General features: G+C 40.9%; 2 protein-coding genes across 3 annotated transcripts in view; one reads left to right on the top strand and one right to left on the bottom strand.

The window, feature by feature from the left end:
- Positions 1-1,314: 1,314 nt before the first annotated feature.
- On the bottom strand, positions 1,315-5,972 carry SERF1A (small EDRK-rich factor 1A). The gene is made up of 3 exons (XM_058044453.1): positions 5,603-5,972; positions 2,344-2,452; positions 1,315-1,823 (listed from the first exon to the last, which is right to left on the bottom strand). Exons 1-3 carry the CDS (start codon positions 5,607-5,609, stop codon positions 1,751-1,753), a joined length of 189 nt encoding a protein of 62 aa, XP_057900436.1. The 5' UTR covers positions 5,610-5,972; the 3' UTR covers positions 1,315-1,750.
- Positions 5,973-6,214: 242 nt separating this feature from the next.
- BDP1 (B double prime 1, subunit of RNA polymerase III transcription initiation factor IIIB) overlaps positions 6,215-27,420 on the top strand; it is a 52,540-nt gene continuing 31,334 nt past the window's right edge. For both annotated transcript variants that reach the window (XM_058043549.1, XM_058043548.1), the window contains exons 1-17: positions 6,215-6,390; positions 10,559-11,111; positions 11,772-11,878; positions 12,817-12,876; positions 13,231-13,371; positions 14,272-14,405; positions 15,385-15,479; positions 16,059-16,113; positions 16,778-16,921; positions 18,551-18,832; positions 19,158-19,332; positions 20,352-20,511; positions 23,349-23,425; positions 24,798-24,942; positions 25,096-25,178; positions 25,753-25,912; positions 26,322-26,404. In XM_058043549.1, the coding sequence (XP_057899532.1) occupies positions 6,215-6,390; positions 10,559-11,111; positions 11,772-11,878; positions 12,817-12,876; positions 13,231-13,371; positions 14,272-14,405; positions 15,385-15,479; positions 16,059-16,113; positions 16,778-16,921; positions 18,551-18,832; positions 19,158-19,332; positions 20,352-20,511; positions 23,349-23,425; positions 24,798-24,942; positions 25,096-25,178; positions 25,753-25,912; positions 26,322-26,404 (2,630 nt within the window). The remainder of the gene's footprint in view (positions 6,391-10,558; positions 11,112-11,771; positions 11,879-12,816; positions 12,877-13,230; positions 13,372-14,271; positions 14,406-15,384; positions 15,480-16,058; positions 16,114-16,777; positions 16,922-18,550; positions 18,833-19,157; positions 19,333-20,351; positions 20,512-23,348; positions 23,426-24,797; positions 24,943-25,095; positions 25,179-25,752; positions 25,913-26,321; positions 26,405-27,420) is intronic.

Here is a 27,420-nt window from a genome sequence, read left to right as displayed (position 1 = left end):
ATGGTGCCAGATTCTTTTCGGTGGTGCTCTGCGACAGGACAAGCAGTAAAGACCATAAAGTGAAACACAAGTTCCACCTCAATAGACAGAATTTCTTTACATTGAGGGTGGCAGAGCACTGGAACAGGCTGCCCGGGAAGTCATGGAGTCTCCCTCTCTGGAGACATTCAGACCTCACCTGGGCACATTCCTGTGGCATGTGCTCCAGCTGACCCCCTGGCTTTGGAGGGGGCTTGGACTGGATGATCTCCACAGGTCCCTTCCACCCCTAAAATTCTGTGAATTTGCTTAACTTCTCAACTACTGCAGGTGTTACATTGCCAGCACCAGCTACATGTTCCTTCCAGCTCTGCTCAAGCTGTGCCAGGGGCCTGTTACCAATGAATGAATACACTTAGATAGAACACAGTTTAAAAAGCAGAGGCTTCAAAATCTTTCTCTGGTGACTGGATCAGTTGCTGAGGAACATTCAGTGCAGGCAGCTGGTGAGAGCAAGGCTAGAGGCCAGCCCGCCGCACAACAAAAGGCACGGGGACTTGTGGCACCAGCCCGGGGAACTGAGACAGAGCAGGAGCCACACCCAGACCTAGACTGGGAGGGTATAAAAGCCCAGAGGTTCCTTTGTTTAGGGTCCCTCCCAGAGGCACCAAGTGGAGCTGTGACTTTGTTAGTTATTTCATCAAGACTAAATTTTATTGAACATCAGGATGTCTGAGACTGCCACAGGAAACATGGGGTTGAGCTGGTAAGGAATCCTGGTCTGAATGTGAGTGTGAGGGGTGTAGCTGTGAAGAGGCTTCATTCCCAGCTCAGGTGGTGGGAATGTGACTGACTGCCAGAGTGGCTCCTGGATGATCACCAGGGAATTTTCCCAAGTTTTCCCCTGGTCAGTACACAAAATACTCAAGCAACCCTGTGAAGCACAGACTGAATTTTTCCACACTAACTTACAGTCCTGAGGCAGGTTGAAGCAGTAATTTCAAATCATTTTAGTGGTGTGACAACTTCAAGATCTGCTTCCATTGGAACTCATTAACATCAAGCCTGCAGCTTATTTAAGTTGGTATCAGTTGGTATTGAGTCACTTTTGTACACCAAAGTCTGCAAGTCAAGAGGCATTTTTCCTATAGGGCAGATTTAAACTACATGTAAGGGTGCATATAATATGCATTTCTTATAAACTTTATTTATACTTTATATTACACTTACGTTGTTATACTGCATTTCTCCACAAGATGATCCATTCCTTATGTTCTTGGTAACTTCTTGGAAATCAACTGATTATGAAGCATAACCATTTCAGACTAGACAGTATTTCATGCAACATTTTATTGGAAAAATATTTTGAAATTTACAGTTCAGACCTCTGCAAAGTTAAGCACATTTTACAAGTATGTTCCATTCTGAACGTAGCTATACTTTCAAGAATTCAGGCAACCAAATCTGGTCTAACTGTAAATTTAGAAATTCTGTTACTGGAACCATTAAGTAAAACTAACAAATGCAGCAAAAGCTAGAATAAAGCTATTGCTTAGTACTTTTATTCACAGACATGCAGAAGAGTGTAGTCAGTTTTGAAAGAGCACTGTAGACATCTAGGCCTATAGTAACCAGAAAATACTCTAACTAATGATAATTGAACAACTCTGCACAATAAATGTTTAATCATTTAATGGCTGGACACTTTTATGAATGATCTTCTAGGTCCTTCTGCTTCATCGGTGCACTCTATCTTCTCCATAGTGGCAGCTCATTTTGCTCCTGCCTGCAGAGACTTCCTTTCATTAGCTGCTTTTTGCTTTTGCTGCATGATTTCAGAGTCCCTGTGAAGAAAAAACAGCTGCATATCAGATACTGGCTCACAATTTTTCTAAACAGAGTTCCCTCCCTTTAGTAACTCCCACTTCGAAAAAGGAAAAAATAATTTCTCAGTAAGCCACAAGCAGAGTGTTTTATTACCCCGTTTTTTTCAGTGCATGCGTTACTCCATGAGGCAGACAATTCACTTGATTAGTACACCTCCTATAATTCTTTTGGTTTTAGAAGTAAAGGACAAAATGGATCAAACATCTTAAAGAAAGCATTACACAATCTTTTCCTGTTTGCAGTAGGCAGAAATCTGGTCACAAAAATTAAAAAGCATTACAGGGCATAATAAAAATACATCTTTTTAACAGCAGACACAGCAACATTTAATCATCAGTTTATGCTCCGGCAAGTGATTAGCCAATGAATAAAACACAGTATATTTAAATGTTATGTTAACTAAGACACTGGATTCTTTCTGACCCATCTGCCTCTCTTTTTCAGCCTAAACATTTACTCAACTTTACTAGATCTTACCTCTGTTTCCTCTGAGAAGCAGACAAGCTATCTTCTTTCCTTTTGCCTTTGTGGATCTCCTGAGTTTTCTTCAGGTTCTTTTGGCGAGCAAGTTCACGCTGGTTCCCGCCTGCAAGATAATAAACAGTTAAACAAGTACTACCACTTGTTTTTTCCTCACACAGTGTACCTGTGTAAAAGTCTGTTATAAAGGCAGTACTGTTTGGCACAATGTGTAGAGCTGGTATGGTCATACCTGCTATCTCAGTGTACAACAGGAGAAATTAAAGGCTCATAGTTACTTTTTTAATTCTATACGTCATGTTCAAGAGATTACCAAAATTCTAATATTCCTTACAGAAACAAAATGTAGTTTGCCACAAAAGGCTGAAGAAAAACCATCACACCAACAGGCTGGGCAAAATCATGTCAGTAACTCATCCAAAGACAAGCCATCCACTCTCAAACATATTCCAGCATTCGATATAGCTTACAAATTAATTTTAGACTGAAGTAACAGCACTGAAATTGACAGCACACAAAGACTATTCAAGAGATGACCTCAAAAGGTTTTTTAAATTTGAAATAAAGTGCAGAATGTAAGCCTGGGCCTTAGCAACTGGGTGGCATTACTTCAACAAAAGTGAGAAGAGTAACATTACTTCTGTATGTATATAAAGACACAAACGCACATCACTGCCAGTAGAGAGGACACTTCAGGGAAAAAACAGCTTCCCCCACGACTACCAACAAGATAGGAATGCAGTCTCTTTGATCACACAAAGTTCCTGAGGGCACAACAAAACTATCCATCTAAATACTCAGGGTCTTCCAGGCAATGGCCAAAGACTGAAAGATCTTCTGCATTAGCTGACAATCTCTCCTCAGTATTCTCTTCCTTAGTTCTATTTTGCTCCAACCTGCCAGACCTGGTTCACTGGCTTGGTACTTCTTGCTCTACTTCTTTTGCACTGACAGTGTTCCAGATATGCTACGCATAATCATTTGTCCTGTTGAACTAACACGATCTTTTATACTCATAAACGACAATTCCACCTCTCCGTAATTTCTGTTATCCTTTTTCAGTCTCTCTGCATTATTAAGACTGTCTATGCCATCTTTCAGTCTCAAAGCCAGATATCTCAACCTTGAGGTGCCTGTCATTTCTGGTCTACAAAAGCATCTTAGGACTAGGTCACTTTTAAACAACAACCTGCTGGTATGATCCACCACTTTGTACCCACACCATTTCTGAGCACACAAAGGTACCTGCCATGTCAACAAGTAGACAAGATCAACCCTGCAGAAGCAGGGGTTTGTGCATTCTTCACAACAGCCGATGGACTGCCTGGTAAGAGATGCCAGAAGCTCAAGTGAAAACAGCCCTGTATGACTACTGCTTCCCAAGAACCACTCTTGTCTTGGAAGATAACTTTTGTCTGTGACAGGACATAAGTACTACCTTTTGGAAAAGCTAAGAGAACTCTACTCATCATCCTCACTAGCATCCTGTCCCCAGAGTCCATCTAGAAGAAGGGCAGCTGTTTGTTCAGAGACTGAAGCAAACCAGCTGTCTCTGGCAGTACTAGTGTTGATTAGAACTTGATGACTCATGAGCAGATGACACATTCCAGGCCATAAATGGTTCCTGAGTTTTCTGGTACTCAGGAGGCCAGAACGTTATATGAAGGACAGAGCAGCAATGAAAGAGCTCTTCTACTGTGCTTAAAAAAAACCGAAACAAAACAAAAAAACCCACCAAAAACCAGAAGTCTCTTCTTTTATCATGAAGAAAACAGAGAGGAAGTAAAAACGATCTGCTAAAGCCAGAATTACCCTCCACCCCAAACCTCTCGTACTTCCTTATGAGCAGTTACTCTCCACCCTTAAATTCCGGTTCTTCCTTGTTTTCCAAGCAGACTCTGCAGACACGGGCTCTGCAGAGTTTTTCCACAGACACGGTAAGGTTTTAAAATTAGGAACAGAACTCAACTATATCACTGAAAAGCAGCTTGCACAACAAAGCAGAGAAGATAGAAAAGCTGAGCAATACAGAATGCACACAAAGCATAGAATACCAAACAACTTTCTGAAGTAAAACCTACTTCTACCGTCAGTGCTTCCACATAAACATTGCCAAGGACTATTTGGTCCCATTACATCCTCTAGGATGCTGAATAAGTGTCCCTACCATCAAGGGAATCACTGGTGTTTTCTTCATTCTGTAATATCAACCTAAATCTTCCATGAAATTGTTCCAACAGAAGACAATTCAGCTTCCTGAAATTCAAGCATGAACTACCACAAAAAGAGCATTACACTCCTGCTTATACATTCCTTTATACATTCCTCCTCAAGCATCCCCATCCTGGCCTGCTTATGCAAGACATACACCTCATTTCAACTTGTCTTTGCTCTTTCAACTCCAGGAGAAGAAAAACGCCAACAAAAATCCTAAATGCGCTTCTTTATTATGGTCTGTGTACAAACTGTTTACGTTCCAGGTCTTCAGCCGCACTTCAGCAGCTGTGGGCTCTCGAACTGTATTTTCCAGATGAATGTAAAAGCACAGCCTCAAAACTGTGTTTTTTCGAGTGAATGTGAAAGCACGAGCTCAATGAAACACAAGGAGTTTCTGTACTGCCCGACATTGCAGGCAGAAGGCACAGGAGCCCTCCCAGCAGTCGGGAGCCGGAGCATCCTGGGTCCGGTTCACAGTTCTCCGCCATTTTAGAGCGGGTGTACGAACACTGCTGCTCGCCAGCACTGAACACGGTGACGATTTACAGAGTGCTCCTGCCCTTTCAACAACAGCCTCAACAACCTCAGCTTAAACAGCAGAGTATCCAATGTTCAGCACTGATATAAAAGTCCTTTATTTTCAGTCTTGGTGGCAGCCGGGACTGAAATGAAGGGTGGCTGTTGTTTCAGCCCATCATCACCTTAATTCCTGCCCCCGGTCCCGCCACCACTGATACGCCAGAAGGCGGAGGAGGATATTTTCGCCTCCAGCTTCGGACGGCGGCAGAACGCGGGTAAAAGCCTCCTCCCCATACACTCACTATGGGCGAGATTTCGCTGGTGGGACGCCAAGTCCGCAAAGAGCCGGACGCGGCAGCGGCCTCCCACAGCGGCCGACTCTCAGACCCCGGCCCAGGCATCACCTCCAGCCGGACTGCCCTCGGCGTCGCGCTCATGCCTGGAGCCGACCAGGAGATCGGCCCAAGTCCCACCGCCCACTTCACGACTCGACAGGCCCCAAGCAGCCCCCAGTACTCACGGGTCATGGCGAGACGATCAGGCCGCGAAGCACCACTACGGCTCGCACCGCTACCGCTAACCACCTGCCTACAACCACCGACCGCCGCTGCCACCGCCGGAACCGTCTGAGGCGCTGCCTGCTGCCGTTGCCCCTTATGGCACCTCGCTGGTCGCTGACGTCACGGCGCCGCGCGGACTTGGCCCAATCAGCGGGACGCGCGCCGCTGCCTCCCACCCCGTGGGCGGGAGCTCTGCGAGATTGGTGCCGTGCGTCCTCCTGGGCTCGGGGGTGAGGGAGAGGGTGGGGGTTTGGTGTAGTAGCCTGGGCTCGGAGACGAAACGAGCGCCTGGAGAGTTGCTGAGAGCCGGCTGAGGAGCTGTCGGGGCCTTACAGGCGGCTACGACGCCGTTATTGGTTGCTCCGTAGAGGCTCCGCCTCCTGCCGCTCCTTTCCTGGTCGGCGCACGCTGATGACGTCGCGGGGCGCGCCGCCGGGGCGGCACGCCGTGAGCCGGCCGGGCTCGCGGCATCAGCGGGCGCACGCCGCCGCGCGCTGCTGACGCCGCCGAGTTCGCGCCTGTCCCGGGAGCGCCCGGCGCGCGCCTCTCCCGGCGCCGCCGCCGCCGCCATCATGTTCCGGCGGGCCCGTCTCACCGTGCGACCCAATGTGCGGCCCCCGGGCAGGGCCGCCGCCACCGGCGCTGGCGGGGTGGACACGGAGCCGCCGGAACCCCCAGGTTCGGATACCCCGGCGGCGGACGGAGCAGGGACCGCGGCGGAATCGGCGGACGCGCGGCGGGCAGAGAGGTGAGTCCCGCCGAACTTCCCCTGGCGCTGTGTCGGGCCGCCGGGGACACTGGGCCGCGGATCCCCGGGAGCGGGATGGGGCTGTGCGGGGCAGGAACCCGGCGGATCCCGGGAGGTTGCGGTGGCTCTGCGTAGCGCTGCGTGCCGTGGCCCGTCACCGTCTGGTTGTCAGTGCTGTGAAAGGGCGCTGGCTCGTCCTGCAGACCTCGTGGAAGACGCGTACGGTCGGTGCCCGGTGACTCCGTGTCCAGGGTTGTCAGACAAGGACTTGGGGGTGTTCGCAGCCTAAGATGAACCCGCGTTTCTTCACTGCCGTTGTGCAGCAGGTCCTGGAATAACATTGCAATTGGCTGCCCCGGGAAGTGGTGGAGTGGTGACTTCCTTGGAGGTGGTTAAGGAAAGATTGGACGTAGCATTTAGTGCTGTGGTCTGGTTGACAAGGTGGTGTTGGGTCAAAGGTTGGACTCGACGATCTCGAGGTGTTTTCCAGCCCAGTTGCTCCTGTGATTCTGTAAGTGAAGACTGCAAAGGAGGGGCCCAGTGTGGTCCGACACTCATTATTTCTGACTCCATGGCAGCCAGTAGCTCTGGTTTGTTGTGTGCTGCAAAAATTGTTTGTGCTCTGTAACCAGATGAGTTTGATTTTGTATTCCTACAGCATTTGCTGTTTTATGTTCATTTCTTTATGCATTGGCAAGGGAGGACTTTCTCCCTTTTTGCGGGCTTTATTGTCTATTTTTTAAATTCTTAAAGGGCTTTTTATTGTGATGGAAGCACATGGTAAAGTTGGCCTTAGGACTGGCCCTCCCTGAGGACTTCCCTGTTGTAGGTTAAGCCTGGCTGGTTGCTAAACCCCACCCAGTTTCTTGCTTGCTTCCCCACACCCCTGCCCCTCCCAGCCTTGTGAGACGGGCAGAAAATCAAAACGGCAAAAGTGTGAGAAAAGTTGTGTCAAGATAAAGACAGTTCAGTAGATCCTGTGCACATAAGTAAAGCAGAATTGGGGATTCATTCAGCACTACCTGCAGATGCTGTATTGTTGTATTGTCTCCAGGAAGGGAGGGATCAATCACTCATTACAGGTACTTGGGAAGACAAACGCCATAACTCCAAATGTCCTTTCTTCTTCCCCTGGATTTTATTGAGAAGCACAATGTCACATGGTGTGGAGTAGCCCTTCCATCTTCTGAGATCAGCTGTCCTGGCTTCGTCCCCTCCCAGCTTCTTGCTGATCCCCAGTGGTCAGCCACGGTGCACTGTGAGAACGACCCTGTTGCTGCACAGTCATTGCTCAGCATTAGCTGAAAACAGGGTGTGCTGTCAGTGCTCTTGTGTCACAATTCTGAAACAGCACCGTGTGAGCTACTGTGAAGGAAGTTAACTCTGTCCCCACCAAAGGCAGTACAGATCACTGTTTCAGGACATCCTCAGTCTGATAATCGTTCTTCAGAACAACATTCACACTTCTTTTGTACAGCTGGGTTTGAGTCTTTCATAAATACCTTTATTCTTTCAGTTGAAGCTTGCCCCTTATGACAGCACGATGAAACAGTGTTCGTGTCTTCTGTTTCAGTGGCTGGAAATTCAGGTATCAGACTAGTTGGCATGGCATATCTTTAGGAAACCCTTTTATTCAACTTGTGTCTTACATCTTTACTTGTTTTACATTGTGCTTCAGGATGTAGTTTTTATGTTACAGCAATCACCTTACTGGATCCTTGGCTATCTGTTGTTTTTTTTTTAAATGAAGAAATTTTTACCATTTTTCGCTTAGAGGCTATTGTTGCTGTTTCAGGAGATTTGTAAAAGACTTTTGTGTTTGCAATTTAACAGGTGCATCAGTGTAATATAATTTTAAGTTTCAAAACTAGATATTGGTGTGACTCTGAAAAGCACTCCAATCTGTTCTCATGGCCTCAAAACAGGCCTTTGCCATATAGCCTTCTGACAGGGTAGCCCACCTAGCTGACCAGGAAGCCAGTTCATGAAAACTTCTTGGACCTCAGTAGAGCTTTCTGTACTGGCTCTCACACTATCCTTCCTTCTGGACAAAACATCCAGCACACACCTGGATGAACACATCATGTGATGGGTGAGCAACTGGCTCATGGGTTGGGTTACAGTGAATGGGTGACATCAGACTGGTGACCTGTCACTGGTGGGGTTCCACAGGGCTCCATCTCAGCCCTGAGCTCCTCAACAGCTTCACAAATGACCTGGACACAGATTTCAAAGGTATATTAAGTAAGTTTGTCCATGATACAAAATGCACATGATACCTGTTGACTCTCTTGAGGACAGGGAGGCCCTGCAGAGAGACCTCAGCAAATTGGAGGGCTGGGCAAACACCAGGCATATGAAGTTCAAAAAGGGAAAGTGCCAGATTCTGCACCTGGGGTGGGGCAGCTCTGAGTGTATGGACAGATTGGGGAACAAGAGACTGGAGGAAAATGACCTGAGGGTCCTGGTCAGTGGCAAGTTGAACATGAACCAGCAGTGCCCTGGCAGGCAGGAGGGTCACCCGTGTCCTGGGGTGCATCAGGCTCAGCATCACAGCCAGGCAAGGGAGGGGATTGTCCTGCTCTGCTCTGGGGCAGCCTCACCTCGAGTGCTGGGGGCTGTTCAGGGTGCCACAGTATAAGAAAGACATTGAGCTGTTAAAGAGCATCCAAGGGGGGTGGGCAACAAAGATGGTGAGGCCTTGAGGTGAAGCTGGATGAGGAGTGGTGAGGTCACTTGGTCTGTTCAGCCTGGAGGAGACTGAGGGGAGACCTCATTGCAATCTACAGCTTCTTCATGAGGGAAAGTGGAGGGGCAGACACTTAACTCTTCATTCGCAGGTGCTCAAGTCTGTGTCTGTAGCATCAGTCACTTTACATAGTTTTGTTTTCTATATACTGAATAAGTTTTGTTAAATATCAGGGAAATTAAAATTCTGTAAGAGAATTCTAATTTTTTTATACACTTTCTGTTAGATTTTATTTAACTGTTCAGAAATCCAGTGCTGCACTCCAGTTAAAAACTCCACATACCATAGATGGTGTGGAGAAGGTGAATGAAGAATTGCTTTCCAATGTCTTTGCTGTACAGACAACAGTGGATGTTGAGTGGAACTTGCAAGATCTCATTCAAAACACCTAAATAGGCACCATGTAAGAAGCCCTCTACACTCTTTGCCCAAGGATTTTCTGTATTAAAAATGTGTATGAACTCACAGTGTGGGACAAATTGATTCAGCCATTTAACAGAGGCTCCTAAATGCAAACACATAATCTGCAGCATATACCTGAATCATCGAAAGTAGCTGGAGAGAATTTTGAAAAGTTTGACTGTGTGTTTATACTTTTTCATATTTCTTGGAAAGCATTTACTTCTGACTACCATTTTTAAAATGTGTAAGTGAACCATGGTTGTCCTTACTTACAGAACCAAGGCATAGTTCCAACATAAAATTAAAAAAACTCTCTTTATGACTCAGTTGTAATTATACTGCAGTCTTACTATGAGCAACAGCCATGAAGCTGAACACTGGTAGAGTCAGCAGATTTGGGATGATCATAATGGTTGGCAGTTTTACTTGCACTTTGAAAATCATTTCTATATAAGTGATAGGAAAAGTACTTACATACCAAGTTTTCCAGGGAAGCTAAGAGCTATTAATGTGCTAAGTGTGAGCAGCAGTTTGACTGCTGAAGTTTTTGTGGAATTCACAGGTTACGTATCATCTACTTGCAAATGTGTGAGAGGAATTTTCACTTTTGTTGTAATAAAAGTCATCAAACCACTGTTACATACAGCTTTGTTTTTAATATATCACCTGTGTTATGTAAATATTTTTTTAAAAGTTACGTAATTTTTAGAAAGCTTTATGGTACTGATATTTTCAGCTGGAAGGAGAGAGCCTTCCAGAAAAAGAGGTGGGGTGTGAGAATGTGTTACTATTGCAAGCTTGTACATCAGTGATTAGTATTAGAAAATAATGACAGCTCCTAGAGCTGATTATTTGATGAGGAAGTACCAGCTACATGTTGGTCCTAGCATGGCTTCTTGTGTATAGCTGCTTTCCTGTAGCCTAATGTTTATGGTTGGCCCATAAACACATCTTGAAAGTAAGAGCAACAAATCTATCACTGTAAAGAACTTCAGAATACTTTCTTAAATTTTCCAGTGATGACAAGGCGGACAATACAAGTGGCGCTGGGGAAGCTAGTAAACCTGCAGAGATGCTTACACAGAGAAGAAAACGTATCTCCACCATGCCAAATCTTGTCAAACCCAGAGCTGGACCATCATCTACTCAGCGTTCTGCACCAAAACCACAGAGGCGATCATCACAAACTTCTGATGGCAGTGCTTCACTTCAGAAGGATGCCACCCCATCAGAAAAGAGTAATGTTGAAAGCTCTGTAAAGTCTCCTATGCTTCCTGAGAAGAAAACACCTGTGCCACAAGTGCCACAGTTTTCACCGCTAAAAAAGTCTGCAAACAGAGAGCAAACTGTTGGTGTAGCTGCTCAGAAAAATGATGATAGCTTGCAGAAGAATGCACCATCTCCTCTCAAGGAGAGACCAACACAGGAAAGATCACGAGCACAGGAGGAAAAGCTACCTGTGAAACCTTCTCCTGAGAAAGTCAGACGAACATGTTCTGACCGCGAAAGGATCCTCAAAGCTCGGAAATTAAGAGAAATGCTTAAAGAAGAGCTGAAGAAAGAGCGGATGGTAAGGCCTGTGTTGAGTAATGCTTATCTGTGAAGGGCAAGACGTTTGATTCACCCTGCATACATTATCTCTTTGCAGTAGTGTTTTCTGATGATTGTCAGCTGCTCACTGCTAGTTGTCTGTCACACCTCATAATTGTCTATGTATTTATTCTGTTTATAAGCAGTAATAGCGATTTGTTCCCTAATAATACAGATTTTACAAAGAATTGCCTAAGTTTTTCTTTGATTAGACCACAGGTCTTTTTGGCATGACACCTGTTATTTTGTAGTCAACATCCCAATTTTGAGAGTTTCACAATACAGCGGGGAAGTGTGCTGCAAGCAGGATGGATTTGGGATATTTTTTCAAACTGGTTATTGTCAGAGTTCTGTGATGTTGAATAACTTTTAACTTATTTGTGCCAGGTATTGAATGCTTCTGAAAGAATAAGTGGCTTAAGGGTCTGTAATGCCCTCGCTGAGAAAGGGACACTTTTAAGATAATCTTGTTTTGGTTCTTGGGAGTGGTATGTGTGTGTGTGTGAACAACAAAATTCCATGAATGGGGTACTTCAAACATAAACAAAAGTAATGATAATTTGTGAACTATAAAATATTTTCAGGGTGAATCTAAGTGCTTATTGGTTTTTTTTTTGTTTCATTTTGATTTGTATGGAAGAAGTTGAAACATAGGCCTCCAGTAATTGAAGGACGTTCTCCACCAGATCGTTCTAAAATGACCATGAGAGACTTAATATACTATCTGCCAGAAAACAATCCTATGAAGTAAGTATGACTTTTTGTCTCTCTCCTTAGGTTAAGTTACTTTTCAACCTCTATAATACTTAAATATGGAGTATTGCACAGATACAGAGTTGTTGCAATGGTAACAAAGGCTTCTAGACTAGCTTCTAGTTTTCACATCTGCTTAATTCTAGTGCAGAAGTGAGAATGGAGCTTAGTGTACTTGTTGAAACACACAAACATGTATCTGCCCTAGTGTTGATTTATCTCTGCAGAAATACAGACTAGTAGAATTTTTTATTTTCCAACTCCCTGCTGTGAAATTTTTAGTTGTGGCTGTTAGGGATAATTACCCACCAGACCCAGTGGACTTAGGAAGCTAAGTATTTCTCCTCCTAGGTGCTGAAGTGCAAAATGCACTGCAAGACCCTAGTGGTGTTTACCGTGGATGAATGTAGTTGCTGCTGCTTCACTGACATGTTTCACTAATGCAGCTGGCTGTACAGACTGCCACAAACAGAGTGGAGCAGGGCCTTTTTCCTGCAACTGCCAAAAGCAATCACATGAATAAAAGTTCAGTTATCTAAGTCCTGTTCTTTCACTAGTAGATGAATTTTCTGGTATCATCTGTTATCACTCGCTTCTTAACATTTGTGTGTTTATGTGTTTTATTTATCACTTCCCTTATTTTTTCTTTTACACTGAATAGTCCCCTAGGGGTAAAAAGCAAGATGCTTTCATGTTACCTGTATCAATACAATGGATTTCTGCTAGAAGTATTTTTTTTGTCCTTGCTAGTACAAAAAAGGGCAAAATTTACTAAGCAGAGGTTGTTTGTAGTTCAATGTAGATGTGATACAAAGAGCTGAAAAAAAAGCTTTGTGTTTTTTTGTCCGTTGTGCACTAAAAGCCAGTTTCCTGGAAGAAAGCAGAAATACATCTGTACAAACAATAATCTCTAGCTTTTTATGACATTCTAGGTCTTCATTGGTAGAAGAAAAGAGAACAGAAAGAAGTTCTGCACCGAGTCAAATGAAAGAGTAAGTCTTGATGGTGAAGTATAGTTGGAAAGTTTTCTGGTGTAAAAAACCCTGCATTTCTGTGATAATGCTAAAAGTGGAGGTATATTTTTTACTGTTCAAATATCACTGTCTAATTTATCAAAAATGCCATTTTGGCTGGTATCGTGGTTAAAGAACATTTTGCTTTCAACCTTAAGTTTTACATGTTTCCATTTACAGTAGAATAAAAAGCAGGTTTCAAAGTTCACATATTGACTGATTTCTTGATGTGTTGCATTGCTGGCTGGTTTATCAAATTGTTGAATGTCTGTTGAATGAGTAGCAATTCAAAACACTGAACAGTATTTTTGTGTGCTGTCTTAAAAACTGTAGACAGGAAGAGAAAAGTACTGCTCATCATGAAGAAGAGGAGGAGGAGGAAGAAGAGAATGGGGAAGAGAGTCAGGATGGCCCACTTCTTGTTCCTCGTGTGAAAGTAGCAGAAGATGGTTCCATCATTCTGGATGAAGAAAGGTGACAAATTCTGTGCCTGGCTCATGGACAGTATTGCATTGCAGCTTGCAAATAGAGGACTACTTTGGACGGGGATGAGAATGAGTGCATTCATGTTTGAGAGTTGAGCTACACTGACCTAGGAAACAGTGCAAAGATGTGGCAAAATACGAACAGCAGTAGTCTGCATCTTTGTAGTGGCATACTTTATGAGAAATATTTTTGGGGCAAGAGGTAGAGAGGAAGATGACATATTTTATTACTGTGAATGAACACTAAAGATTTGTCAGACTTCCAGATGTCTTCTTCTGTTTTGCTGACTTTTTTGCTTCTCATAGTTAACATATATCTGCTTACTGTTATTTGGTTATCAGTATGATTTCCTCCGGCTTTGCATCTTGCCTGTTGCTCCTTTATTCTCCTGTCAGTGTTTTCAGTAACTTTGCTTATAATATGATGTTTAAAAAGTAGATTATCAAATTTCTTAGTTCCCCAAAGGTATTAACATGAAATTTATGTCAAGGTTTAAGGATAAAGGTGGCCTGGTGAAAGAATTTGAAAGTATTGAAGAAGGATATTGAGAGGTTGTCATGGTTTTACAAAATAGCTTTCTCAAATGTTAAAATGTCCTTTTTATTTTTTTTTAAGCTACTTAATTATTTCTGTCTGTATTACATATATATATTATTTATATTATATATAAAACAGAGGAAGCAAATTTACTTACAGAGGGTGAATAGGGTTGTGTTTTCTTACTGCATTCTCCCATTAAAGTAAGTGTTAGTGTAATAATTAAAATTATTACACAATAGACATGCTCACTTATGGAAAAAAATTTGAATAGCTGTTGTATAAACATCTACTATATTTTTTCTTAGTAATATTTTGAGGTGAGTCTTTCTTGTGTGTTTTCTTTCCCAGCTTAACTGTAGAAGTTCTAAGAACAAAAGGTCCATGTGTTGTTGAAGAAAATGATCCCATCTTTGAGCGTGGCTCTACAACTACATATTCTAGCTTCAGGAAAAGTTTTTACACGAAGCCATGGTCAAATAAAGGTGAATTTATTTTTGGTTTCAAGCTTTGAGTCCGCAGAAAAGTTATTGTTTTCATGTATGTTTTATACTTGACAGTTTTCATTCCCAGTGGAATAAATGGATCTATTTACATGTCATGTCATGTAATCTCAACCCTCCACACTCTTACAACAGGCAGAGCTGGGGTATTTACTGTGAAAACTGACATTTTTAAAAAATCCAGTGCCTTTTAATGTGCAGACTGCCTGTACTTTTTTTCTGCCATGGAAGTTTAGATGCTGAGAAAATGCTAGTCTGCTTTACCAAGAGCATAATTTTGGATTCTGGTTTACAGATATTTGAGTTCTATATGGTACTTAAGTAGGTTCTTCCCTCATGGGCAGGAGTAGACTGTATAAGGTATTTCTGTGTGGACTGGTTTCAGTGCAAGTGGACAGCTGTGTTCTTATGAGTGGGTAGGTTGGGTTCTTCATTACTCCTGTTGTGAATTGACTCTTATCTCTAGGTTTACAACACTGTGCAAGACTTTTTACAATTGGAAATTACTTTTTACTGCTATGGATGGAAAAATTGGCTTCAGAATTCACTGTGGTCTCTTTAGAATGCACTCTTTTCCTTTTGATAATGGAGAGGGTAAATTTACATTATGATTTTCTGATTTCTGTTTGTGCTTATGTTCATAATAAAAATGGATATGGACAATTTCAGGTTGGTTAGCTTTGGTTTACTAGCTTTAGAAAGCACACTTCACATTCTGCAGTTTTCTAATAGTTTAGACAATTCTTTCTGTTGATAGTTCATTCAGCAAATGTTATTAGAGGAACCTAGGTAAAATAACAAACATGTTCCATACATACTCACCTGGACTTGCAGCTACAGTAGACAACCTCAAATTTACTGATCTTATGAAATTAAGTTTACAAGTTGTTTTTATTTCTGAAGAAGGATGGTTTAGTAAATATTTAAGTTTGTGTAATTTTGTCTTTCTTTTCCCTTACAGAAACAGACATGTTCTTTTTAGCTATCAGTATGGTAGGAACAGACTTCTCCTTGATTGGGCGGCTGTTTCCTCACAGAGCCAGAGCAGAAATTAAGGTAAAAATTAAAGCACTCAATAAAAAAATTAAACATGTGATTTTACTTTTCTTTTTTCTTATTTGCATTCCCATGCTTCCTCTACTAGTGTTGATAATTTTGGTGCAAATTTTCTTGACTGTAGTGCTTGTTTTCTGATACCTGTTTCAAGAGGTTGTATCTGAAACATTAGAATGCTAGTTGAATTTCAATGACTGTATGTAGTAAATGTAGCGTCCTTAAACGTACTTTGTTTTAATTAAAGAATGCTGATAGGGCATTTAGACTGTTTGGTGAGGGCCTTCTGTGTTATCTTTTTTGTTGTACACAGCTGGGAAAGTCTTTGGTATTTCAAACCTTGCTCAGATTAAATGGCAGGAAAAGGTGTAGAAAATAATAAAAAACGTATTGCTGGTGATAAGCTGTGGTAACAGATTTTATATTTAAAAATTAGTTACAAACTTGTGTTCTGTGGATAGGCATGTGAATTTCAACTGTAGTTGGTATGTTGCACTGAAGGCATAGCTTGAGCTGCCATTTTGTGCAACATATTGTTGCATTTCATGCTTAAGATAAACACAGCTGTGCATTTGCTTTTAGAACAAGTTCAAACGTGAGGAAAAAGCTAATGGATGGAGAATAGACAAAGCTTTCAGTAAGTAAATATTCCCTACCCTACAATGAATCATTAAATGGTAGCCCATCTATTTTGATGGTATTTTCTCTGCTTTGCCTTGTTTGAATTACTTAGAAGAAAGTTTTTGCTCATAGATGAATCCAGAGGCTGTGGCATCTTAGCTTTTCATTATAAGTATAGTTCACAACAATGATCTTTAGGTTTGTTTTCTATTTTTTCTGGATGTCTGGTAAATGAGATTAATATAAACTTTCTCTATATTCAGTTGAAGATAATTCTTTTTATTCATGGGAATTTCTAGCACATTTATTTATTGTGAACTGCTTTGAGATTCCTTAAAGACTTTCTTTGTTAGTTGAATGAGGTATGTATGTTCTACAGCAGTATGTTCATACATTATTTGATACTATGGTATAGTTAATGTATTTGTCAGTCCTTACATTTTTTGAACTACTTAGTTTATAATTTGTTTTTTAAAGCCAAGGTACCATATTCCAGTCACCTTTATGTCACCTTCAGCCCCTGCTCAAGTGATATATAAAATACTTTCAAGGACTCTCTGTTTAAATGTATCTGACCTTTGTGTTTTAATATTATGTCATGTATCACTGATTATTTTACAAAGATGAAACTTGAAAAACTAATCAACTTTGAAATCTGTTTCTTTGCTTTAATCTGATAGAAGAAAAACGACCCTTTGATTTTGAATTCTTTGCCCAGCTGCTTGAGAAGGTCTTAGCAGATGAGGGAAAGAGGAAGCAAAAGACTGTTAAAAGCCAAAAGCCAAAAGAAAAAAAGTCTGCAAGGCCACAAAAGAAGTCAAAAGGTATTTTAAAAGAGTGATTGAGATGACATTACAGAGCAGTGATCAGTAATATGTTGCTAGCAGAGGAGAAATCATGTGGGGCATCACATGTTCCTTCTCTGTTGTAGACAGGACAAGAAGATTTTAGCTTCATAGTGGAACTTTTTCAGATGTAGTTTACTGATGTACAGGATGGTAATAATTAGTAACAGAGCAGAAACATGATACCATGGTGAAAATGGTGCTGTTCCACCATCCGAAGTGCTGATATTCTAATTTACTGAGTGGTACATATCTCCATAAGTTGCTAATGAATTCACTTCTAGAATTTTTTGGGCCAAAATCGTAGTTTTGGCAAACTCGTCTGTGTTGAAAGTTTTCTTGCATTTAAAAGCCTCTTCTTTTAAGGGTTCTGTTTCTCTTTTGATAGTAGTTGAACTTTCTGAGTCTGAGCAATATGATTATTTTCAGAGAATGATGTGAAAGTTGTTTTATCTTTCTGGTTTGTTCAAAATAAAGATTACATTTAATTACTGTTGATCACCACTGTGTTTTACTACCTCAGTACCTGGGAAAGGACCTTTGAATGATGTGCTTTAATTAAAAGCAGGTATATTGATACAGTTTCATACATGTTTTGCTGATTTTGTGGCATTGTTCACTTGTTTCTTCCACAAGGACCTATCATTTTGTAAGTGGTATTGTGAAACAAACAAGTGAATATCTTTTTGAAGAGGATGCTAGCTAGGGATAAAGATCTCTTAAAATGGAAGAAATTACTGCTTTTCTGTACCCTTGGTTTTGGATGTGAGTAAGTAAAATATCTCATGTATTAGGACTTAAAACCATGTGGAGAAATCTTGTTTCTACACTTTAGTGGTAGATTAAAGGTATGTCATGCATAAAACAATGTGACCATGCTTTTCTTCTTCTCATGCATTTTGGAGTTTTTAATTACAGAGAAATTAGTTCATTTAAGATGAATAACAAGGAGAGGAAAGTTCTTGGTGGTTAAATAGAGGATCAACTCAAAATGTCCTTAAAATAGGGGTTTAACTCATTAAACCCACAAAATAACTTGTTATTTATTAGCTAGATAAAATTTCAGCTTCCTTATGTAAGCTAGAATGATCAACTGTTACACACTTATTGATGAAAAATTGCTTTTTTGTATGTATGGCATATATTGGAATATGGCATATATATATATATATATATATATATATGGCTTTTGGTGTATATAGCATATAAAGTATGGCATATATTTTGTAACCATCATCACCTATTTCTGCAGACATACAATAACTCTTTGTAGGAGTAGCAATGTCTTTTTTTCACTGAACCCAAATGTGACTGTATAAACTGCAAAAAAGCACAGGCACAATAATCTTTACTAAATTGGCTTTGCATCCCATATTTACTTTCCCCTGGTGAAGTGTTGTCCCATGTACAGAATATGTTTGGTACTAAATGCTGACACTTTTCTGGCAAGTCAGTGACTGATGTTCCCCAGTCCTGCTCATACACCTGGCATTGTATTGGCAGTGATGCATGAGTACACAAATGTTTTTAGTAGAAATGCCTTTGCTCTTTGTGGCTCCTAGTACTCCACCAGACTGTTGACCAAGAGCCATATTGTTGTCTCAATAGGAAAAGCTGCCAGCACAGAAGCTGCTAATGATCAAGATGAACCTCAGGAAGATGGAATTTCTGATGCAGAAACAGAAGCAGATGGTGTGACAGCTGAGAAAGAAAATGAGGAATCTTTGAGCATTTCTGAACGAGCAGAAGAGGTTGCATTAGAGCCTGCATTAGCAAAAAAGAAGAGAAAGAGGAAGAGAAAAGATGATCTTGAACAAGAAGTGGAGAATATTCCAGAAGAAGTGCCTGTTCCTTCAAAAACTGCTGAAGAAGGGAAGTCCTCTAATAAAAGTAAGAGGCAAAAATGCTCACTTACAAATGTTCAAATAGAAATTTTATAGGAAGTCATGGCAAACTTTAAAGTCAAAATTTGCCTTTGATTTATGTTGCTGATCTGCCTTGTAGGAGATTGTCTTTTAAAATGAGCTTTCATTCTAAATGTAAACATACTTTGTTTTAAATGAGAATAGATCTCTTAAATCTTAATAGTTACATCTTTGCTAGTGGGATTTTAGTCTTACATTAACTCTTCTTCACTGTAGCTAGGATTTGATTGCTGAAATTCCAAGATGTTTCCCAGAATGTCCAAACTGATTTAATTCCTATTAATTGTCAGGGAAAAAAGTGATACATGATACAAGCAGTGATGGTGATACTACCTGTGGAGAAGAAGTGGATTATGCTACTGAAGGAAAGGAAAATGAGACTGCTGTTATAGAGGAAGAGAGAACAGAGTCCTGTTCACCAGTGAATAAGCAAATGGAGAGCAAAGGTGGAGTCAATTTGTGCAGGTAATGTTTATAATGCAAAGCTTAGGTAAAACAAAAAAATAGCCTAAAGTTTATTATTGTTTTTATTTATTCATGATTGCCACCATTTAACTGGCACAGAATATGCAGGTTTCTGAGAACTGCCCTGGGCTCTAGTAAGCTGTTTATGATTTATATACTCAAAATATTCTCTGCCCTAATGGGCCGCCCTTGCAAAATTAATGTACGTAATTACTAAAGTAATTTCCAAAAGTTATTTCATTTTTAAGAGTGTTTAGGAAGACCATTGTTTATCCTAACTTCTAATATTTCTCTTGAAGCACAGGTTGATGACGTTGCTAAGTTGAGGTACTATATACTTGGAATTTTTATCTGTAATAAAATTATTCTTGTGGGAAAGGAATGATGCTTAGATTTTATTTATGCAGAATTTAATTGAGATCCAAGCTTTTGGGTTCAGTTTTGGGCATACCTTTATGAAAAAGAAAGTGAATGCTTGATTATTAAACTCGTTATATGTGAAAGTGGTAAATTGAAAAATTCATTATAATACTATGAGTATTATGCTGCTTCAGAATTTTGTGTGTTAATTTGTTGTATTTAGCTGCGTTGTAATTGTTTGTTATTTTATACATATTCCCAGAAACTTCCATTTTCCTTAGTAGTTCATTAGAAGTATTTGAAGGGACAGTTATTTGCCTTTGGACTCAACCTAGATTGTTATGAAAGATCAGAGGAAAAAACCATTGGCATGCAGTTGTTTGTATTAAAGTTTATTTTCTTAAAAGCAATCAGTCTAGAATAATCAGATGAGATTTTTACATCATCTTACAATTGCAGTGCAAAAGTACAAAAGATGTTTTAAAGCTCATAGTCTGCAAATATTATTAAAATTTCATGAGATTCTCTGAAACATGGATGGCTATTTAGTGTCAAAAACTGCATTGTTTTTCTGTGCAACTTCCTCTGTCTGTAAGCAGAAACAACTTTTTTTTTTCTACAAATACACTAATGTTCCTGTATGCTTTTATTTGTTTCAGCCTTGAAGATAGCAATGATGTTATACTAGAATCAGAACCTGCTAAATTGAGCGCCAGAAATATTAGAGATGGAGCATCAGAGGAAAGCCAGATTCCAGAGCTACCAGTTTCAAATATTAGAAGCAAGGAAACAGAATGTGTAGAAACTACAGAATCAAAGGTATTACTATTTTTTTATTTAGCTCATCTCAAGATCTTGCCCTTGATCATTGAAAGTGGTTTGTAAATCAAAGTCATTTTTGGATTGTTTTTGTGATGTTTTCACCATCAAGTGAAAAACAATCAACAGACCTAAGAAAATCATCAAAATTGAAATACTGTCATATCTTGTGGGCTTAATGGGCTGTCCATTAACCTGAATGTATTCAGGAAGTATACTGTGCATGCCTGACTTACCTCATAGACAGTTTAAACAGCTGAACAGTTTAAGTGTTCAAAAGTGAATGACTGCAATATGAATAGCTAGGCCTTGGAGCAGGATTTTGCTGGCATGTGCTTACTGGCACAGTAAAACTGCACGGTAAAACACGGTAAAACTGGAAATTGATTTGAGTGGAATGCACATTGGGTTGTTTGTGCTGCTCCTTGAATGATCTAGATAATGGAGCAGTGTAACCTCAGCAAGTTTACAGATTAGGCAAATCTAGAAGGAATTGCTTCCCAAGGACAGACACGCCCAAAGGTTATATTGGCCTCCAGAGGGACCTGGAGAGGCTGGAGAAGTGGGCTACGGGAACCTCAGCAAGTTCAGCACAGGGAAATGCAAAGTCCTGCACCAGGGCAAGAGCAACCCAAGGCACCACTGCATGCTGCAAGCCACCCGGGTGGAAAGCAGCTTTGCAGAAAAGAGCCCGGCTGTCCTGATGGTCTCTGAGTTAAACGTGAAGCAGGAAAGTGCTGCGGCTGCACAAGCAGGTAATGGTGACCTGGGCTGCAGCAGGAGAAGTGTTACCAGCAGGCCAAGGGAGGTGATCCTTGCCCCTTGTCCAGCACTGATGAAGCCACACCCGGAGGACTGAGCAGTTCTGGGCTCCCTGGTGGGAGAGACCTGGATGCACTGCAGACAGCCCCTCAAAGGGTCACACCAATGGTAAAGGGCTGGAAGCATCTCTCCTATGACAAAAAGCTGAAGGAGCAGGAACTGTTCAACCTGGAGAGAAGGCTCACGGAGAGCCTTCTCTGAAGGATCTGAAGAGATCCCTCTTCCAACAGTTCCACAAAATCTCAAGGGGAGGCCGCAAACAGGACAGAGCCGGGCTCTTTCTAGGGGTGCCCAGTGATGGGACAAGAGACAATGGGCAAACGCTGCAAGACAGGAGGTTCTTCTGAGCACCAGGAAATCCTGTTTCACTGTTAGCGTTACCAAGCACTGGCACAGGCTGCCCAGAGAGACTGTGGAGTCTCTATCCTTGGCAAGATTGAGAAGCTATCTGGACACAGTATTGGGCAACCAGCTCCAGGTGCCTTTATGTATTGGTTTTACATGGCCTGCTTTTGGTAGCAAGGGGCTAGAGGGATGGCTTCTGTGAGAAGCTGCTGGAAGCTTCTTCCATGCCCAGTAGAGCCAATCCTTGGTGGCTCTGAAGATGGACATGCCACTGGCCAAGGCTGGGCCAATTAGAAATGATGGTAACACCTCTGTGATGGCATACTGAAGAAGAATTGAAAACAAAAAGTAGTTGCAGAGCTGTAATTGCAACCAGAGAAGAGCAGAGAGAGAACATGTGAGAAGAACAACTCTGCAGGCACCAAGGTCAGTGGAGAAGGAGGGGCAGGAGCTGCTCCAGGCACTGGAGCTGAGATTCCCCTGCAGGCCGTGGTGCAGCCCATGGTGAAGCAGCTGTGCCCCTGCATCCCTGCACGGGATTCACAGGGATGCAGAGATCCACACACAGCCCATGGAGGTGCCCATGCTGGAGCAGGTGATGCCTGGAGGGGGCTGTGATCCTTTGGGAGACCCGTGGAGAGAGGGGCCCTTGGAGGACTACACCCCACAGAAGAGTGACCCACACTGCAGCAGTTTGAGAGGGGCTGGTGCCCATGGGATGGAGCCACGTCAAAGAAGCTCATGGAGAGCTGTCTCCCATGGGAGGGACCCCAGGTGCAGCAGGAGAATGACTCCTGAGCAGTGGGAGCAGCCTCAGGTGATGAACTGACCGTAACTCCCATTCCCTGTTTTCTTGCACTGCTGGAGTGGGAGGTAGAGCTGGAAGGAGGGAGAGGTGAAGGGAAGATATGCTTAAGGATTTCTTTTACTTCTCATTATCCTGCTCTGATTTTGTTAGTAATAAATTCATTTGGTATTTCTAAGTTGAGCCTGTTTTGCCTGTGATGGTATTTAGTGAGTGATCTCTCTCCTGGTCCTTACCTCCAGCTGGGAACCCTGCCTTAAATTTTCTCTTGTCTATCCAGCTGCAGAGAGGAGTGGGTGAACAGCTTTGGTGGGTGCCTGGCATCTGGCTCAGGTTAACCCGTTACACTTAATCAGGAGGGTTGGACCAGAGGATCTCTAGCAGACCCTTCCATTCTCAACTGTCGCAGACATCTTTTATGAGAAATCCTTTCCTTAGGATTTTTTCTCCTGAGAAGCTGAGAGGCCTCAGAAACAAAATGTAAGCAATGATTATCTGCTGCTGTGGAATGCAACAGGTGGATCTGTGATTGATCTCACACGGTTGTTTCTAATTAATGGCCAATCACAGTCAGCTGGCTCAGACAGAGAGCCTGAGCCACAAGCCTTTGTTATCATTGTTTCTTTTTCTATTCTTAACTAGCCTTTTCTTCTAGTCTTTTAGTATAGTTTTGATATATATCGTAAAATAATAAATCAAGCCTTCTGAAACATGGAGTCAGATCCTTGTCTCTTCCCTCATCCTAAGATCCCTGTGAACACAGTCACACTCAACCACTGTGGAAATCTTGTTTCTGATTTTTGTTACATTACAGTAGAAGATCATCTAAGTTTATTGTTTCTTTCCTACAACATTTCTCCCTCAGAGTGAAGATACGCATCACTCACAAAAAACAGATGGAAAGCAGAGTGCATCAGAATGTGGTTCACAATCTGAAATCATGTACGTATAATTATTTTGCTTTGCAGTGGCACTTGAACTAAACCTGTATCTACTCGATTTGAATATAATTCCAGTTGACCATAGCAGATTGAACCAGTCAGGAGATCGTGATGAGTTGTTTTTTCCATATTCAGTGAAGCTTTTTGGTAGAAATTTTGATTACTCCGTAGTAGTGCATTAGCTAAGATCTAAATGGTAGGTAGGAATAGGGAGAAAGGCTAGGGCTTTTTTCTCAAAGTTTAGCTAAGTCTTTCTATAGCCAGCAAGAGCAAGAGAATGATGAAATTCTGCCACATTGTGGGTAAAGGTTGGCTGTAAAATTTAATTTTTGGTTTTTTAATAGAAGGGCCTCACTGAATCCTTTGACATTCGTAGTTGTCCATCAGAGCTTATTAGCTGTACACGTCATGTGTATGGTGTATTTCTTCTTTCCTATTTGGAAACTGTTCCTCTTTGGAAGTTGGTGCAAGCTTCTAAGATCAAAGATACTCCAAAATATCTCTGTCTTATCTATACTCCTTTATGAAGTTAATTTTGGTGATACTGAGAAATCATATATGAAGTAGTCTGTGCCTAAGGTTTCCATTTTTGCATGATCATCAACTTCTTATTTCATGATACAGTTTTTAAAGGTAATTTAGAGATGAGGTACTAGTTAATGCTAATTTGTTTTTCATACTTCTGTCTTTCCCTTTTTGAAGGACAGCTCACTCCTGTGATAAAGACTGTCAAAGCTTTATTTGTCCTGTTCTAGGGAGAATATAAGAAAAGGTAGTAGTTCCCAATCTGAAGATTATTGATAAGATGTAGGGCTGTGTCACTGTGTGAATCCCAGGACATGCCATTGCAGTGGTTAAGGACAAAGAGAGTGATGTACGTACCCCATTCTTCAGTAAGATGTGGATGCTGGCAGTAGGACAAGGTATTTGAAAAAAAGTTTGGTTTTCCATGACTGAGATAGCTTTGAAAGGGGATGGGGGGACAGAAGAGGCGGATGCAAAACATTGTATATAGGGCAGATTTATATTGTTTCTATATAAAATTAATCACACTGACATGAATTGTGAATCCCGAGGAGAAAAAAATATTCTTATTTATTTAACAGCAGGAAATGATTCCTTAAAGTATTTGAAGTAGATTCCACTGAAAGCCAGCAAAGTTAAGGTTTATTTTGTGCTCTTTTCATAACTTTGTAGCATATCTTTTAATATCAGAAAGATGCAATGGGGGTTTTTTTTCCTGTTCATTGTCTTGCTGCATGCAGTGTCTTGACCCATGCAGTCTGTGGCGGTCTTGAGGTACATCTTGAACCATATAAGACTTTAAGTTTCTCTTTGGTAATAATGTATATCACCTTTCTTTGTATCTTAAGGAAAACTGAAAAGTCAGCAGATAGAAGGCGCTTGCAAAGACCTAAACCAAATTTAATGAGATCATCTGGAAGGAGGGAGACAGCAACACAAGACAGAATGGAAGCCAAAACTTCTTCTCCAACCCTTGCAAATGCAGGTGAAAAGGTGAGAAAGAGGAATGTTACTTAGTATGTTGTTCTTGATGCTGCATCTGTTTTGCTCAATGGAGATACTGTGGGCCAGCCACAGAAATAACATTTTGAGAACTGCTACTATGATACTTGCACACTTGTCAAAGAGTGATATTCCTTGCCTCAGTTCCAGTGCTCTGAAGAGGAGAGTAGAAGAAAACGTAATGAAGCCACAGAAGTAGAAAACAGGGATTTGGATACTGCATCTCAGTAAGTATTGAGATCACTTTTTCAGTCTCCTGGTATGAACTGACTGTAACTGTTAGTTTATTCCATATAATTCTCCTGGAAAAAGATAGCGATAACTGTGAAACTTTAATGTAAATTTCAGAATTGACTTTAGCACTTTTTTGGATGATATCAGGTGGTACTCAAGTAGAAGGTATAGATTTCTTTTCTGGAAAGTTGATGAAAGCATTGAAGTACCAACAATACCTGTAATTTGAGAAGGGGAGCATGATAACTATGGCTTTGCTTCCCTGCCAGCCTCGGTTATCAGGTAATGGCTCTGCTTCTGGTGTTTGCAGAAGCAGCTGTGATATGCAGTTTAGTTAAATTCCTCACCTGTGTGATAAATTAATCTCTTTTTAATACATAGATAAATCGAGTTTTCGTGCATTGTAAGACTAAACCAAGCTTGTTTCTTATGTGAAGCAACTTCCATAAGTTTATGCAAATCTTTCTGAAGACAACAAAATTCAAGTAAAGAAATATGTGCAAGACTGTGTGGTATTTGTAGACTTGAATATTATGGAGTAAATGTTACTGTGGATCCTTTGTGCAGAGAACCTGAAAAAACTGCAGTTGCAAAGACAATAGTTAGAGGATATCGACAGAGATTTAAACCTAATGTTACAAGAGCATCTGGAAGGAAAGAAGAGCCTGAAAAAGATGCAGGAAATGATAAAATATCCCATCTACAGCCTAGGGGAGAAACCGAGAAGGTATTTAATAAAGTAACATAACTGAAGATAATAAGCTGCTGGGTACAACAGTAATGTTATCTTCTTTTCTTTACTTTTTTGCTCCTGAGTATGAACAGGAATTAGCCACTTACTTAACCTGCTGCAAGTGGTAGTGTGGTATTGCTTAGTGACCTCAGCTGCAGTGAGAGGTTGTTACACAAACAGTAGATGCCAATAGTCTTTCATGTCCTGCAGCACATACAACTTCATACAACTTTGCTGTAGTTTTTACTGCACCTGTCTGACTGAGAAATTGATCCTGTAATTGTTTGTATGTCATAAGCAATCTATTTTGTCTCTTCTTACAAGCAGTTATTTGGTCAGTTAGGTGATGCTGTACTTTATCAATGTAAGACAGTTCATGTCATAATACTCTGTTTTTGTTCAGAATAATGACCTAGGTAGTAGATCTGATGATACCAGTGAAGATACTGCAGAAAAAGATGACAAAGTCCTGGAGACTGTGTCTCAGTAAGTATGAGAAAAATAAGAAGATAACCACTGCTGTCCTGCAATTTACCATTCTTGTCGCTTCTGGTAGTATTTCGTAGTGTGGTAATTATAGAAGTTTTTTAAGAAACTTCTGCACTACAGAAATTGATGGCAAAAGAGGAATCTTCATTAATTATGAAACATTTATTAAGCATTTTAATTTTTAAAGTTGCACTTTTAAATTATAAGTCAGTCATGTACATTTAAAAAAGCTGAAAATTTAGTCCCTCAAAAACTAAAACAAGCCTTAGCTACTTATTTTTAATACTAAAATGCATCCATTTCAGTGGTTAAGTATTTAAACAATAAGAGTAAGTGTTGTTAAAGTGTAGTTAAGTGTTAGATGTCAAATAAGAGGAAGAAAAAATTTCAATATGTGCAATGTAATGCACATATTTATTAAGCGTTGCATTTTTCTTCAGTGAAGTGGCAGCTGTAGTGTAAAAGCAGTAATTTGTTTTATAGAAGAGATTGTAAAAAATAAAAACTGGAAAAAGCCAACTTTCCCCCAGATACTGCCCCACAAAAAAATTCCCAAAACAACCTAAACCAAGAAGAGAAATAAAAATCCAAAACCTCAAGCTTGTCTTTTAAAGGGAGATACTTGAGGAGGATCAGTGGAGATAAAGTGGGTGTGATAATCTGCCAGAAAAAATTTTCAGTTACTTCTTTCATTAACCTGCTCGGTGACTTGATGCTCAGTGTAAAATTTGTAGAAGAATCTGACCATTCTAGTAATGCACTACTGATACTTTTACATTAGTAAGTTAAAAAAGTTATTTATATATTTTCTGAATTCACAGAAGAAAAACTCTGAATATGTACATATTTTTAAACTCTTTATTAAATCTGCCTCTAGACTAGGTAGGGTCCATCTGCCTCTAAACTAGATAGGAATACAAAGAGGTCCATTATGGATCAGAGAAAGGTTTCTCTAGTGTCATATCCTGTCACCAATGGGAAGAGGAAAATAGCAGGGCAAGCATAAGTTTAAA

This window comes from Melospiza georgiana, chromosome Z (assembly GCF_028018845.1).
Source record: "Melospiza georgiana isolate bMelGeo1 chromosome Z, bMelGeo1.pri, whole genome shotgun sequence".
Taxonomy (NCBI): Eukaryota; Metazoa; Chordata; class Aves; order Passeriformes; family Passerellidae; genus Melospiza; species Melospiza georgiana.
This window is presented reverse-complemented; position numbering and strand designations above follow the sequence as displayed.